General features: G+C 39.5%; 2 protein-coding genes across 5 annotated transcripts in view; one reads left to right on the plus strand and one right to left on the minus strand.

Moving 5' to 3' along the window:
• RNASEH2A (ribonuclease H2 subunit A) overlaps positions 1–16,624 on the plus strand; it is a 67,724-nt gene that overhangs the window by 48,937 nt on the left and 2,163 nt on the right. Inside the window, exons 1-7 of one of the 3 annotated variants that reach the window (XM_034406654.3) lie at positions 12,332–12,516; positions 13,301–13,372; positions 13,562–13,688; positions 14,363–14,450; positions 14,546–14,683; positions 14,892–14,979; positions 15,720–15,843. In XM_034406654.3, the coding sequence (XP_034262545.2) occupies positions 12,351–12,516; positions 13,301–13,372; positions 13,562–13,688; positions 14,363–14,450; positions 14,546–14,683; positions 14,892–14,979; positions 15,720–15,843 (803 nt within the window). In that variant the 5' untranslated portion in view covers positions 12,332–12,350. Of the gene's footprint in view, positions 1–12,331; positions 12,623–13,300; positions 13,373–13,561; positions 13,689–14,362; positions 14,451–14,545; positions 14,684–14,891; positions 14,980–15,719; positions 15,844–16,624 lie in introns of those variants that run through there. The other 2 variants (XM_034406668.3, XM_034406661.3) reach the window with 2 other exon arrangements.
• Positions 1,395–12,300, minus strand: PRDX2 (peroxiredoxin 2). Of its 2 annotated transcripts, none has more exons than XM_087887369.1 (6): positions 12,190–12,300; positions 6,639–6,744; positions 4,927–5,080; positions 4,092–4,214; positions 3,455–3,585; positions 1,395–1,695 (listed from the first exon to the last, which is right to left on the minus strand). In XM_087887369.1, exons 2-6 carry the CDS (start codon positions 6,739–6,741, stop codon positions 1,610–1,612), a joined length of 597 nt encoding a protein of 198 aa, XP_087743495.1. In that variant the 5' UTR covers positions 6,742–6,744; positions 12,190–12,300; the 3' UTR covers positions 1,395–1,609. The 2 variants fall into 2 exon arrangements, with proteins under 2 accessions (XP_087743495.1, XP_034262590.1); XM_034406699.2 differs by lacking the exon at positions 12,190–12,300 and adding an exon at positions 11,160–11,310.

Here is a 16,624-nt window from a genome sequence, read left to right on the forward strand (position 1 = left end):
AAGAGTTGACTCCAAAATTTGATAAGTGGCAATTTACTGAAAGTACAAACTACCTACCTTTGCAGCCTTTTTCCTTAGAAACAATCTTTCTCCCCCCCCAGGTTTGGCTGTATGAACTAGGGGGAAGACTGCTTTGGGGGTCACCACAAAAGGGCTGATGGGGCATGTGCTATCTGACCCTTTTGCTCTAAGCTTTTGTAACAATTAGCATAACCAAACTTCCAGTCTGCAGCAATTTTTCCACAAATAGTCCTTGACCCATGACTACTTATTTAATCACCACTTCAAGTTATTACATAGCCGAAAAAAGTGACATATGGCCAGTCCCCACAGTCACCTGATCAAAATTTGGGTGCTTGGTGACTGTCATGTATTTATTATGGTTGCAGCATCCTAGGGTCACATGATCGCCATTTACTACCTTCCCAGGTGGCTTCCCTTAAACAAAGTAAATGGGGATAGCCAGATTTGTTTTACAATCATGTGACTTGCTTAACATCCATGGCAAAAAGGATCAGAAAATCAGGCATGACTCACTTAACAAATGTACTCCTTAGCAGCAGAGGTTCCAGTCCCAATTGTGGTCATATGTCTAGGGCTACCTGTAGATCCTGAATCAGGGTGTCTTTGCAGAATTAAGGAATTTTCCTAGTGCTATTTTTCTTATGTTGCGCATTTTTCTTAGGAAGATGAATATCATTTATGAAAAGAATCTTAATCATTTTAGCTAGGAATGGTGAAATTAAGCAACTAAACACAAAATAATACTAAGAGTAATTGAAAAATTCTTAGCAAAATGGTTATCATCAAATACTTCTCAGCAGCAGTCCAGCCAGCTTTAAAACTGCACAATATCTTAAATAGAGGACTGTAGAAGGTAGATGCCTATAGTTAGCAAACTTGAACCTATTCAATTTACCATTGTATGCTGTTTTTTTAAGTTCCTCCCTATTCACAAGGAGGAGGCTGATTTTTTCCTACTCTCTCCACTCATTCATTATCTCATGGTCGAGGATAGCAACAACTTGCACTAGGAATGTGTGTATTTTCTAGAATTGGATGACAATGAACTAAACAAGATTTCCATCTCAACAGATTTAGATCTACTTTCAAACCCAATAGGTGGGCTGATTTGTGGCTTGTCAGCTAATAGCTATGTCTTCTCTCAAGTTTAGCACTTTAAAAAAATCAGTGCCTGTTACATTGACAGTATCAAAAGGCATGATAGCAAAGACAAACAAGAATGCATGCTATGCATTTCCAAAACCAGACCTATTTGTCTGCTCCTGCTATGTACATATAACCCAACTTTCTGTGTAACATGAAATACTAAATTCAGCATTACAATCTTGGAATTTTTTTCTTACTTTAAAATAAATTCAACAATACAGACATTAGAAGGTACCATCAGGCTTCCTTTAATGATCAATTTTACTGAGGAATGAAGATGCCCAACTGAAGTTTGCATTTAATCTAGTTCTATGGGCCATTACTTATACAGCAGCCGACTTTTATAGACAAATTATCTCCCAAACCTCCCAGAATTTACTGGAAATCCCTTTACATTAAACCAAATTACTTCAGTAATAGAGCATACAAAAGAAGAAATCTACTGTTGCTTGGCAAAGAAAAGCTTGCTGTCTTTCACAGTGGGCTTGATGGTGTCACCGCCAGGTTGCCAGCCAGCTGGGCACACTGTAGCAAGAACAGGAGCAAATGTTAGAGCAGAAGACTATATTGAAATAGGGATTTTTCAAGACAACAAAGGGAGCAAATCTGAATAGCAAGGCTAGCTCTTTATTTCTGTTAACAAGAGATGAAACCAGTTAGTTGAATTAACAACAGAAAGGCACCCAAGCTAGTTCATAACATGGGTGTATATGTGCATGCACATTATTTAGAATTTCTACAAAAGACAGCATTCCCCAAAACTCAGTATTTTCTGCTATAATATACTGCATTTGCATGAAACAATGATGTTGAGCCTTATTTTATCTGTCATTCACTGAAAAAATTAAAAATTGTTACTTTTGTGTTTTTTTTTACCTTCTTGGTATGGTTTAAGATGGGTATAATGTAGTTTAGAAGACATAATCAGCAAGGATTATAAAATATTTTGGAAATTAACAATTTGCAATAGCAGAAATGGCTAAATAAAGTAGGATGACTTCATGCTATCCGGGAACCGTTTACCCTTTGGGCAAACAAAGAATTCAACCTGTGTTCCTGGTGCATACAATGTTAAGCAAGCCATGGAAGAAGCAGAATTGCGTGGCTATCCAAACACAACTTCATAACATTTTAGTATTTAATGGTATTTAATGTACTCAGGCAATTAAGTTAAGGCAATTTGTTCTTGCCTCTGAGGGTAAGGATGTATTATATATGTGCAGTTTTAAGACCCTCTGCACTCCCCTTCCAGTTTGGATCTAGAAACTCCTATTCTGGCTTCAGAATATGCATGTCTGCCTGGGAAGGCAAATGCATAATGCTCCTTTACTGGCTTAATTACCAATAGTTATTTGACTACAAGTTGTTCCTTTTATGAAATGTTTTGGACAATGATCTACACTCTAGATATTTGGTCCTAAATTAGAGGACTCAAAAGGACAACTAGCTATTTCTCTACATGCAAGCTAATTCCACAAGTTGAGATTGTTACATCAGATCAAAGTAATTTCATGTTCATTCTTGAAACTGTCTTCAAGACACAGCATGACAACTGAAAAGATACCAAGCTGATGTTCCAGTTTGCTCTGGGAAAAAATTATTAAGAGTGTTGCTAACTGTATCTTAGGAATTCTACATACATTAAAAGGCTCTACTGAAGAGGTTCGCTATTTGGCATGGGTATAAAACATTAATTACTTTCTGAAACAGTGTCAGCAACTATCTACCTGGTTACTTACAGGACGTCTCTCCCTGATTTAGGAGAGGCATGCTCTGGGTGTCATCAGCTAAGGAGTGTCAGCCGTGGGGCAGAGAGAGAGAGAGCCTTTTCTGCAGTGGTGCCTACTCTTTGGAACAGTAGTCCCTCTGAGATTAGATTAACCGTATCCTTGCTGACTTTCCACAAAGCCCTGAAAACTTGGTTTAGTTTAGTGCCTGAACCCAGCACCCTGGATGCGTGACTGAGCTTGTCTCCTTGCTACATTAGTGATTTTTTTAAAATGACACGTTGATGCTATGTCTTCCATTGTTTTATACTACTGGTATGTATTTTACCTAATTTATTTTCAGCCATCTAGAATCACATATGTGAGGTAAATGCTACATAAATGCTAAATTGTTTGAAAACTACTATGCAATCCCCACTGTCTCTCTCTCAGACCCATCATTGCATCCTAAAGAGAAACAAGGCACAATGAACCAATCTTAAATTGATCATCTTTCCCAGAACACTACTGCTACATCTTTCTATGTCCATTTCATTATCCCAGGATCTGTCACTCACCTTCACCATGCTGGTCTGTGAATTGGAAGGCTTGAACCAGGCGCAATGTCTCATCCACAGAACGTCCCACAGGTAGATCGTTGATTGTGATCTGTCGCAGGATGCCTTTATCATCTATTATGAACAGACCTCTGAGGGAGAAAAGGTGCAATACTAACTGCAAGCATTATCATTTTAAAAGTTACAGGCCATGGGAATCTATTAGAGCCTTATACTTATCAATCAATAGGACATAGGGCCAGGATCAACCATGAACTGGGCATTTTGAATTTTTGCATATGCAGCCTTCTCAATTTAAAGAGCTAGAAAAAAAGTTAATGCAAAGACAGAGAGATCCAGTAAACTCTATGAACCACAGGCATTCTTTTAACTTGTAAAGGCTCCAGGTCTGCATTTGCTAAGAACTGGATTACTATAGCTTTCCTATAAGTACTTGACCAATATGTTGTTGTTTGAGCAACATGGATTAGTTAGACATAGCTAATAAACAGAATATATGTTAGTCCCATGACATCCTGGTTACTCTGCTTACATCACTAGGAACATATGCTAACTGGGACTATATCAGCTAAGCTACCAAGATGTCCATCACCTACAACAGGTTTTTCCAAACTCCTTTAGAACTAACTTTCCATACCTGTATGCAATGCCATCCTCTTCCTTGAGCACACCGTAATCCTTACAAATGTTATGATTGATGTCTGCCACAAGTGGGATATTTGTCGAACCCAAGCCACCATCCTTTCTTGCTGTATTTGTCCTACAGGGAAAAAAATTAATATCCACAATACTACTGTTTTAATGAACTGAAACTCACTACACTGAAATCATTTATATTTTAGAAATTATTAAATTAACTAGCAACTTTAAACATATAAAATATTTTCCTAACTTTTTGGTCCTAAACTAAGCACAAAACTTTGTGAAACTGTGTCTGAAAAATGGGTAGACCATTTTTCTCCTCACTAAAAAAAATGGATTTTCCAGAGAGACATTTCATTTATAGTTGACTTTGCTAGTCCAAGGAAGTGCATACAGTTCTCTCATCCATTTCAGGTGTCTGGCGTTAATTGTACAACCAGCTTATGTCAGCTAGTGAGCCAGCTGATAAACCCCTAACCAACAACCAAATTTTGCTAGATAAAATTGGTGAAGACCTCCACACCCATCTGTCAGTTAAGATCTGCCAAGTGCTTCTCAGCACTATAACTGCAAGCAGTTCTTGTGACTGGCATATCTGTTGTACCTTCTGCCCGAGTATGACTAGAATATTTCCAGTTCCTAGGGCAAGAACGAAGCCTGACAAAAGATCTCCATATATCAGCAAGATACAGGCCAAGGTACACTTCTTAGAAAGCATAATTATTCCTTTTTGTCAGTGTCCTATTATTAGCCAGCTTTTAATATGCACCTCTGGAACTAGTTTTCCAGCACAACGACCTCTATGAGTAATTATATACTAGGAGTCTCACCAAGCCAAATGAGTAAACTGAGAGTCGACAGAAGCAGCAATAACCTCACAATTAATCTTGCGGAATTCCTCAACTCGATCGTTGAAAGCTACGATCTCAGTGGGACAGACAAAGGTAAAATCCAGTGGGTAGAAGAACAGAACCACATATTTGCCTATATGGAAGAAATAGGCATCAGTAAAACAATCACAATCAAGAGTCCCAGAACCTTTGCACTTCCAGTCTTTTGGACAGTATCCCTATTAAAGTTTATAAATGGAGCAAAATTTAGAGTCACTAGAAGAGAATGCTCATAAGGTGGTTGCATCTTACCCAGGTCAAATCAGGACTTTTCCTCCAGTTACAAAACATTTATCTATGCACATTTATTTGTATTTATACCGTCATTATTTTTATAAATAACTCAAGACAGTGAACATACACAAAACTCCTTCCTATTTTTCTAATGAACTATCAGCTACTTCTTCTTTGGCTTTTGTGGGGAGGGTGGTGCCTTCGAGTCAGTTTTCAACTCATGGCAACTGCCTAGATAACTCCCTACAGTTTTCTTAGCAAGATTTTTCAGGGGAGCTTTGCCACTGCCTCCTTCCTATGGCTGATAGAGTGGCAGGCCCAAGGTCACCCAGCTGGCTTTGGGGCCAAGGGAACACTGGAACCCCTGGTTCCCTAGTTTATAGCCTGATGCTTAACCACTACACTAAATTGGCTGACCATTAGACTCACTGATAATATATTACATTTTACACTAAGTATGATGATATTTAACTACAAATGTATCCTGGATTGGAGACTTTCATGATGTTTGTGCATATGAAGTTACCCTTGAAGAGCAGTTGGAAGCTTTAACTGGAGTGCAGTGGTGTGGGCAGTCTTTGAGGCCCCTAGAGTGGCCCATGATACACCACTGTTCCAAGAGCTGCACTGGATGCCCATTTGCTTCCAGGTACAATTCAAGATATTAGTTATTACCTATAAAGCCTTGCATGGTATGGGTCCAGCTTACTTGAGGAACCATTTGACCCCTATGGGAGAAGCCCCCTGTACCCATATTGGCAGAGGTGGTATGCCATGAGTCCCATCAAGGAATTCCAGATGGTGGGATCCAGGAGAAGCACCTTCTTTGCCATGGCCTTTGCTCTTTGGAATACGATGCTCCCTGAGGTGATATTGGCTGCTACCCTCCTGACTTTCCACAAGAACATATAGATCTGGCTTTGCCAGTTGGCTTGAGGCCTCAATAGGGGAATATCACACTGGCGGTGGTTGACTGACTTAATAGCAGTTCCCACTACCCCCCCCTCCCGCTGTATAGTCTGCTGCCTTCTTCCATATCTTTAGTTATAACTTGTATTTTATTGCAATTTTAATGTGATTTTGTATGTTTATAAATGTATAAAATGTATAAATAAAATGTGATTATACATGGCACACATTATACAATATTTTACAATATCATACGATATTTTAATATTGTAAGCCACCTAGAGTTTCCTTGCAGTGAGATGGACAGCAAACAAGTTTAATAAATAAAACGTGAAAGCATATGCATTTGCTTTATAATTACCAAAGATGCCACATTGCTAAAGTGGATTCATAAAGCAGTCTAATTGGAAAATATATCTTAGCCTTCCCATAAAGTCTAGACAGCTTAGAATACTAAGGAATCCCATGGATGCACAATTAAAAACCTAATAGAAGCTACAGTGCCTTACCTCTGTAGTCTGATAACTTTATATCCTTGATGTTGCCATCCACCACTGCTGTAGCACGAAAATCTGGAACTGGTTTTCCAATATATGCTTTACCAGAGGCCATTTCCTAAAATATCAGAACAATAATGTATGCCTTAAAGTTGGCAAGTGCACCACTTCTCAGGAATGATACTGTCTGATTCAGAGTACTGTCTAATTGCCTTTTGATGATTTAAAAAGTGTCAACACTATTTTGGCCTTTAACTTTCCCATTTTCTCACAACTTTTACCCAATTAGAGCCCGTAAACTCAGAGAAAGAGCAAAGTCTACCAATCCAGCATAATGCTCTATTCAAAGCCCTAGTCACAGGAATTGGTTCAATAGAATGGTATTAATAATGCTTTTAAATCCACAGCAAACCCCGAGGCATGGAGGAGAGGCTGTCCTCTTTTGAGGAAGAATGTGCTGCATTTCCTAGTTCAGATGCCTCCTTCATCTTGCTAACTATAGAAAGAAAAAGTATGGTGGAAATGAAGGGCTCCCAAGCCATTATTAACTAGATTTCCAACCTGAAATGTTGACCTGAAAGGTATGTTTGTAATATCCCAGAAATGTCTACTTTATTTTGACAATAGTTTCCATCAGGCAAAAAAGCAACTTGGGGGCCTTTAAAAGCAGCCAAATCATCTGGTACATATTTAATTGTTAGAACATGCTTAAGCTGAAAATACTCACTGTTGGAAACTGGTAAGACCAAATTGAATTTGAGTGAATTTGAAAAATTCCTAAAAATGATTTACCACCAATTTTCAATTTATAAATTTATGAAACTCAAATTATGTCCAATACAGTCCAAAGATTTCTCACTACTCCTACTATTGGTAATAAAATCTTTTCTTGCTCTATGTTGTTCTAACCACTTGCCATGATCTCAAAACTAGATAATCTTCCAACTTAGTCCATAAAAGAAAATATTCCATTATATTTTCATTTCACCAGCAGGTGGCTGATAAATTAGTGGTACTTTTACATAGCATATAAATTAAAACCACCTTCCTCAAATGATAATCTCACTTTAGCTAAGAAAAACCTTGGTGGTCCATTTCCCAAATACATTTCCTAAATAGGTTTTCAATATATTTATTAAAATGTAGAAATACCTATAAGAATATAAATGAAATAAAGGACAATTTTTATAAGGCTAATTTTGATCCACAGGCTTAAAGGAATTTTATGCTATTTATTACGGTAACATCCACTACAACCGGGTGAACCAGTAGTAAAAAAAGCTACCAGTTCCTCGGAACCAGTATTTCCGACGATCAGCTGTGCCGCGCGATTTAAAATTGCTAGAAAGCAGGAAATCCTGCTTTCTAGTGAATCTAAATTGCACGGCACAGCTGTCCCCTCCCTTGCTATTCTACTTACCTTCCCAAGCCTCCTTTTTCCATGTGAAGCATGAATTTGGCACGCACTGTGCATAGTGAACCGGTGGCAAACTTGGGAAGATTTCACCATTGACTTCAACCCTTAATAATAATGTTCATTATATTTCTACATATTTAGAAATATACCTTTGGGTTTATACAGCCCCAAATGTGTCAGTAGAAATCACAAATCCCATTTCTTTACATAACTCTATTTATGTAGATTTATTCCAATTAGAACCAAAATACTTTCTAAATTACTCTACAACCTTTATAAAATTAGACAAAGTAGAATATTGATCCAAAATTCCTTAAATATCACCAGTATACAAAAAGAAATTATATTCTCATCCTTCCAATGTAATACCCTTATACCCTAAAGATTGCCTTATGGTGGCGAAAAGTTCAAGAATCAAATTAAATAAGGCAGAAAGTGAGCAGCCCTCTCATGTATCACACTATAAAAAAAGAGTCTAAGATAATTCAATTTCTTAACTCTGGCAGAAGGTTACAAATAGTAATCTCAATCCACTGAACAAAACCCTGTGGAAAGCCATATCTAATCATCACTTGCTTTAAGAATTTAACCTGGACTAAATCATTTTCTGCATCACAATTCTTTGAAACAGAGTATTTGGGGCATATGGATGACACAACCTAGGTAGATCTTCAACCTAGATAGAAGATAAAGCTAAGCAGCTTCCAGAAAACCAAAATGATAAAATACAGACAAAGCTGAGTAAGTATTGGTATCTGGCTAACTAGAGACAAATGAAATTTATTTTTTACAACCTAAAAAACAGCAGCAGTAACAGACCAAATAAACAGAATGGATTCAAACTTCAAGCATAGGAAATTTTATAGTTTGGGTCAGGTCAATATGCATGTGAAGACATTGACCAAAGACAAACATATGTCCTTTCCAATCTTCACAATAGTTTACATTTCATTTCTTTTCAAAAGATGTATACATCTCTCTCTCTATAATTTGTTGCATGGGCAGGAGAATAAATAATAAATGTATGGTATAAAGGAGCAATTGGTATTTTCATTTTACTGTATCTTCTCTACATTAAAACTCTTGTCTTTTGGAGGCTGGGGCAAGTAGTTCCAAATTGTCTCAAATTTCAATGGCAAATCAAAGAAGTACAGCACAATTTCATCCTTTTCTTAGAACAAAAATGTGAACAACGTATTCTAGGCTTGGGGAATGGTTGTCCCTATATATTAATAAACCAACCCCCCCCCCCCCAATGACATTTCACAAACTGGCTGCTTTGTTGCAGTGTGCAGTTGAACTGGCAGGGAAGGGATAAAGTCAGCAGTAGCACCCAACTTCCCTGGAAGGAGGCAGCAAATTCCAGAGAAGAAACTAAGTTAAGAGATTGTGCAATCCTGAACTGGATGGGGGAAGGAGGAAAAACTTTAGGATAGCCACACCCTAGAATTCTATTAGCTTTGAAGGTTATAGCCTAAGTCTTGCAAGACTACATTAGATGTAACCATATAAAGAACTGGATTCAATTGGATCTCACTGTGTTGTCTTTGGGCACCAGTAGTTTGAAAAGACACCTTACTTTGACTTACCCTAATTGTGTCTTTTCAAACTACTGCAGATCTAAATGGTGGCAACCATAAGGGTCTAATGGAGCACTCCTGCTGATTGGTACAGATCATTCATGAAACCGTAAGGGTATAACTGTTCTTAGCACTGCCAAGCATTACACACTTATTAGAACAAGGGACAAAATCAACTGACCTAGCTCAAAAGCAGCAGTAACATTTAACATTGGTTTGATCAATAGGTTAAGTAACTGCCATCTTTTGAAATACACTTTGGGACATTGCCCCAATGCAGGGACTGACTGCACCTAGTCAAAACTGATATACTGCACTTCCAACCTTAACCATTTCCAGACCTGCAGTTCTTCAGCAGTTAAGAGTTCTATTATATACTGTTACTTCTTCCCATAAAAAGTTCCAGCAACCAATAACTTTCAGGACTATAGCAGCAAAGATTATCCCTAATTTTGAGAGGTTTTTTCCCCCAGTTTTGGCAGGTGTTGTAATACTTCACAGAATTCCTCAGACTATGGCATTATAGAACTAGAACTCACCCTTGCACAATTCCCTTATAGTTCAAAGAAGTGAAATCTGCACTAACAGGCATAATGCAAAACACCTAATTGTATAATCTTTGCATTTATCAGTGCAGTTACCTAGAAGAAAATGATATCCAGAACAAAATCATTAAGTGTCACAGCCCACAGCCATTATTATACCTTCGGTTCTCTCTATTCTCTTAAACCTACTCCCTAACCCTGAAAAGCTTAGTCGATTAATTTAAAGATTGAAACTGAAAATTGGGACATGAAGATACCTTATACCATTCTGCACTTTTAAAATATGCATACCTCTTATTTTTTTAAAAGAGAAGCTGGGGTATAATTTTTATAATCCCTAGCTAGCATGATTAGGCATTCTAGAAATTGGGTAAGCACTATGCAAACTCTAAAAAAGGGGAAGGCATAAAGCATTCGTTCCATGCCTTTTTAGCTAGATTTATATTTGTGGTTTTTTTTTCAGGTTACTAGAGACTGTCTTAAGTATCATGGTTACTTTTCCTGCTTTGCGTCAAAAATTAGACCAGCCTAGAAAGCTTCCCCGTTTTCCCAGGGATTAGGGCGGGAAAAAGCTAGAAGAAAGCAATGGGAAGGTAAAGGAGGGGGAATATATATTTTTAAAGGAAGCAGACAGGCCTCCTTTCTTTCTCCATCCTCTCTCGGAACAAAGAGAAGCCTATTCCTCGCCTGCAGCCTGCAATTTCATTCGAAGAAAGGCCGCCTACCTGGCAGCTTTGGGGAAAATAAAAAGAGAGACTATGCGTCGCAAAGCCCTTAATCCAGCATTAGCGTTTCTCCCCGGTATCACGCTTCTAAAAGAAGGGGATACACACACGTACACACACGCCGGAATCCTCGTCCACAAGGCTGAAGACGGGGGGCAAAGCGCTTCAGGCCCACCCGCCCAATATAGCCTTGCCGAGCCCCAAACGGTTGAAACATCAAAAGCCCACCCACGAGCCTCGATAGAGCAATAAAGCACCTAACCTACCGCAGTCTCCGCGAACAGCACGAGGGAAAAAAAATGACCGCGTCCAGGGAAAGGAGGTGTGGCACCCTCGGCTACTGCGGAGGGTTTTATACTCTGAGAGCCGGGAAGGGGGCGGGCCCGGCTGCGTAAAGGCGGGGCACGGCAAGAGCTCCGCCTCTCGCGGGTAGCGGCACACGTGGTCCTCTCCCTCGATCGTATCCGAAAGGGGGGACTTTGGAGTGAGAACAAAGGTGGTCGGCGCGTGGTTCTAACACGCAGCGCTTGGAAACTCCATCATTGGCTAGGCGGTGGTTGTGGCTTTTTTGCCCTGCGTTCGGGCCTTTGCTGAGAGATTCAGGTTGCTTGCGAGGATCGACGGTCAGCGATTGAAACGCAGTCCGAACTGTTAAAGAGCTCGATCTTCATTATGCTAACGAAAAGCAATTCGCGGACCCCTCCCCCGAGTTTGTGTTTATAGTTAAGTACGTTTCCCGCTCGCTGTCCCTATATGAAAACCAAATTTCCTTACCTCTACGGCTAACAGGCGGCCAGCCAGCAGGGCAAATTCTAACACTGAGAAAGCTATATGTGGAATAATTGGTTCTTGCAAAAGACACTGGGCAGGTGTTTTTATGGGGGGGGCGGTGCGGTGCAGAATAAAAGAATAGTCTTACATGGATGTTACAATGCGTTAGGAAATCCACTGAACGAATAGGCAGTTCTTTCATTGTCTACCGTCATTGCTTCATGCTAAGATATTTTTTTCTTTCTGGTAAGGCTGTACACTCGAGCTTTTAGGGGATGAGGAGGGCATTTCTTAAAGCAACAATGCATCCCGTGTCTCGATTCCAGTTTTGATCTCACTTGAATCTCCAGCTAAGGTGGAAATTCACAAAACGGGCTCAAGATTCCGAAAGCCAAAGGCTCCGCCAAACGGAACAGATAATTGGGATGGGCCAAATTAAACAACAGTCTGTTTCATACTTTCATTAACGATAGGCATAAGCTCTGGAGGTAGAACTGCATTAAAGTACTCCGAAGCGTTACTCACAGCATACCACCTGGGACTTTTAATGAACGTCTTGCCTTTCCCTATTCTTAATTTGGAGATCCCACAGCCTTTCGACCCACGCTGGAACTGAGTAGCGAACCATCTCGTTTCACGAACTACTCTTCCCAGAAGACCTTGCACTCCTTGCACTTCCCGTTCTTATGTCCTCGGCCGGGGGAGTTTCCAGCGAGCGCGCGAATATGGACCTCGGCAAATTCGAGCGGGACAATTCGGTGAATTGCTTGTTGGCCTCGGCGGTGCCTCCTGTTTGCCGGACTGAGCCCTGTAGTTTGGGCATCGATGAGGCAGGCAGAGGACCAGTGCTGGGTATGGATTCAAATGTATGAGGGAAAACTAGAGTCTTTTGGGGTACTGGCCCAAAACCATCGTCCGGGATGAATCTTGTAACTCGCCAGATTGCATGGATTTCTAGGTAGTCTAATTTTACCTGTTGGTGTGAAGCTAACTTAAATATTGCAGTGTCATCTTGTAGATATAGTCAGTGGTGAAATCCAATTTTTTTACTACCAGTTCTGTGGGCGTGGCTTGGTGGGTGTGGTGTGGCTTGGTGGGCGTGGCAGGGGAAGGATATTGCAAAATCTCCATTCCCATCCCACTCCTAGGGGAAGGATATTGCAAAATCTCCATTCCTACCCCGCTCTGGGGCCAGCCAGATGTGGTTTTTGCCAGTTCTCCGAACTACTCAAAATTTCCACTACCGGTTCTCCAGAACCTGCTGGATTTCACCCCTGGACATAGTACATAATTAATGCAGTCTTCATTTGCAACCCTTTTTCTCATTTTGTGCCAATATGCTTCTGATCCTTAAATCCACATATATCCTCAATGCTACTTTTACTTCACATTCTTCATCTCCGAGAGCTTGAACGAATGCAATGTAATTAAAGTTTATTGCAAGAGAATGTCACGGAGGGTCTCCTACTGCAGAAATAGTGTTGTAGCTTAAGTACTGTCAAAGCAGGTTTTCAAGCCATTTCATTTGTTTTGTTTAGTTGTCTTACAAGGATGTTAGCTAATTTTATACTTTTTGTAGAGAGGTCATAGTAACTGAGACTGAATAACCTTTTTTGATTTTTGGTTTTTTTTCCAGGTCCCATGGTCTACGGAATCTGTTACTGCCCTGTGTCTCGGCAAGGAGACCTAGAGACTTTGAAAGTAGCAGGTAAAAGGAGTGTCACACAAAGGAGGTTGTGATTGTACTTCAGTAATATGCAACTGTGTCACAACAAAGGGTCTGTACAAAAAGGAAAACAAAAATACTCTATTTTTATTAGGGAGCAAGGTAGGGAAATAATGTTTATTTCTTCCATGCCACATCACCTGAAAATGATCTTTTTCCACTTGTTTTCAGATTCTAAAACTCTGACAGAAACTCAACGGGAAGAACTCTTTGAGAAAATAGATGCTGCTAAGGAATATGTAGGATGGGCCCTACACATCCTCTCCCCCAATTTCATCTCAACTAGTATGCAGAGGCGGTGAGTGCAGTAGAGGCAAGGCACTCTATTAGGTGGATTAAATCATAGGTTTTAAAAGATGCCACACATTTCTCTAAAATTATTCCTCTGCCTGGCCTATCCCTCACTGGAATTGGAACACATGTGTCCTATGGATCTAATTCTAATGTGTCACTATATATAACATATATATAGCTGGAGAGTTGGTTGAATTATTATTAACCATCCAAAATGGTGTAGCTGTAGTAATTTTTTTAAAAAATCCAAATTGAGCAAATTAGACACATTATATATCCATATTTTTAATGTCATCCAAAGTTACAAAACAGTTCATTTCTTTGTTTCATTGATTGTAGCATACAATGCTACAATCTAGAATGGCCTATTTCTAATTATTTTTATTTGCCCAGAATGAGAATCATTAATTTATATTTGAATATGAATATTGCAGCGTCACATCTGATTTTATCCTCACAACAACAATCCATTTAAGTAGACTTAAAAATGACATCTCTCATCACCCTGGCAGCCGAATTAAGAGGTGGGGATTAGAACTTAGGTCCCTCTTATCTTAATTAGAATTCTTAATGACAAATCACATTATCTAGTTAATTTCAGTTTCTATCCATCTCTTTTCTGATAAGCTTCATAGTCAATTGTCCTCATCAGTCAATGCGATTTCCTTTTCCTTGCAGGATGAAGTACAACTTGAATGCACTATCCCACGATACAGCCATTGGCCTAATCCAGTATGCACTAGATTCTGGAGTGCAACTTGCAGAGGTGAACTAGTTTAGTGCCCTAGACTGCCAGGAAGTAGCCATAAATCCTCCCCTTTCCCTCCCCCTTAAATCCTTCATGGGTCTTTTTGTTTTCAGGTTTTTGTAGACACAGTGGGACCAGCAGAGAAATATCAAGAAAAACTAAAGCAGCACTTTCCTGAGCTGGAGGTTACAGTGAAGGCCAAGGCAGACTCTCTCTTCCCTACTGTAAGCGCAGCCAGCATCTGTGCTAAGGTGAATGCGAAATTCCTTTGTCTCCAATTCCATGTATGTTATGTTATCTGGCGAGATGCGCAGATTGGCCCATCAGCTCAATTACCATCAGCTTTTCTTAATTTAGGCAAAAATTTGTCCATTATTGAAGAAAGAATGCTAAATTATATGGACTTTTCATATGGCGCAGGAAGTCAGTCCCTGTGTTCTTATCTCTTACAATCTCTAGGTAGCCAGGGACAGGATTGTAAAGAATTGGAAATTCTTGGAAAACCTGGAAGATGCAGAATTGGATTATGGCTCGGGCTATCCCAACGGTAAATTCTAGTTTATTCTTTTAGTTCCATCTCTGTGCATTTGGAGCTGTGCAAAGTGATAGTGATGCTTAGATCAGCTGGCTTTAAAATAAGATTATATAAGCAGAAAATGTTTGCTTTGTGAAGAGCCTCTAATTCAGGGTGACAGCTGGATGGCCATGCTATTTTTCAGAATACTCCATTCTGTAATACCTTTCTAGTCATCTAAGGCTCTGCACTCAAAAATGGAGGTGATATGAATGCCAGTTGTAGGAGCCACTATGTATTGTTTTCATGCCATGGCCTAATAGGGCTTTATGTTCCTATGCAGGAACACTGAAAAGCAAAGACATTATTTTTGGCATTCCTGAGCTCTCTTTTCCCCCAGTCTTACGTTTGAATCATAATTATAGTTAAATGTTGTTTTTCCCGATGGGATGTCATCATTTATTACTCCATTAGGGTAGATAGTTATGGTGCCAAAACTTCACTATTGTTCAACTGATGACATAGGTTGCATCTGGCGCAGTGATGGGGTTTCCAACCCCTACGACTAAGGTGAGGTGGTAATGTGAAAGTGGAACTATAACATGTTGCAATTATAGAGGAACGTGGGAAGAAAACAGAGTTATTCTAACATTTGTTTTACACTTTGCCTAATCTCTGCTCCTATAGCGTAAGTAGTGGACTGGAATATATTGTTTGATAAAAGGACTTTGCAGATAATAGGCAAGTCTCTTACCCATCCCTTCTCTCCCCAGATCCCAAGACTAAAGAATGGCTTGCTCAAAACCTGGACCCAATCTTTGGCTATCCACAGTTTGTACGATTTAGCTGGAGCACAGCTCAGCTCATTCTAGAGAACAAAGCTGTGCCTGTTCATTGGTAAGTGGATGAACAAGCTATGAGATGGGCTGATAGATAAAAGATTCTAATGGAGAGTTAAGGAGAATTTAAATAACTTACTATACACTGCTGCTACTATATATTGTGATGTGTCAGAAGTTTCATTCTCGTAGTTTAATTCTTGCAGGAAACACACTTTATCAAAGGCGGCAGTTGGATTGGGGAGTTTATTATTTATTTATTAGATTCTTATCCTGCTTTTATTACTTTATAAATAACTCAAGGTGGCAAGCATACTTAATACTCCCCTCCTATTTTCTCCACAACAACAACCCAGTGAAGTAGTTTGACTGAGAGAGTGTGACTGGTCCAAAGTCACCCAGCTGGCTTTTGTGCCTTAAAGTGGGACTACAACTCAACACTCTCCTAGTTTCTAGGCCAGGACCTTAATCACTACAACTGATGGAGAACAGGAAGTGCATGACACACTGGTATTGATTGGACATCAAGTAAGTAGGGATGAGTTGAATTTGGATGACTAAAAGAGAGTAGGTGAAGAGTTTGTGTTTCTATTTGAATAGTAGGTATGTGTGGAGGATTAAATAGAAGGAATGTGGGTTGTATTTGATCTGAATAGGTCAGCTTCCTATTTGCAGAATTTATTCCTCAAAGTGATTTATCATTTATGAACAAGGTTTTCCTGTTTCCCTTCCCGGTTAGTTCTGCTTATTCCCTGATGCCTTGTTCTCTACGTGATAATATGAATAGATGGGGGATGTTTAAAACACTGCAGGTGTAGGAATTGCTGATCCCAGGGAAT

Source organism: Pantherophis guttatus, chromosome 2 (assembly GCF_059756535.1).
Source record: "Pantherophis guttatus breed Tessera chromosome 2, ASM5975653v1, whole genome shotgun sequence".
Taxonomy (NCBI): Eukaryota; Metazoa; Chordata; class Lepidosauria; order Squamata; family Colubridae; genus Pantherophis; species Pantherophis guttatus.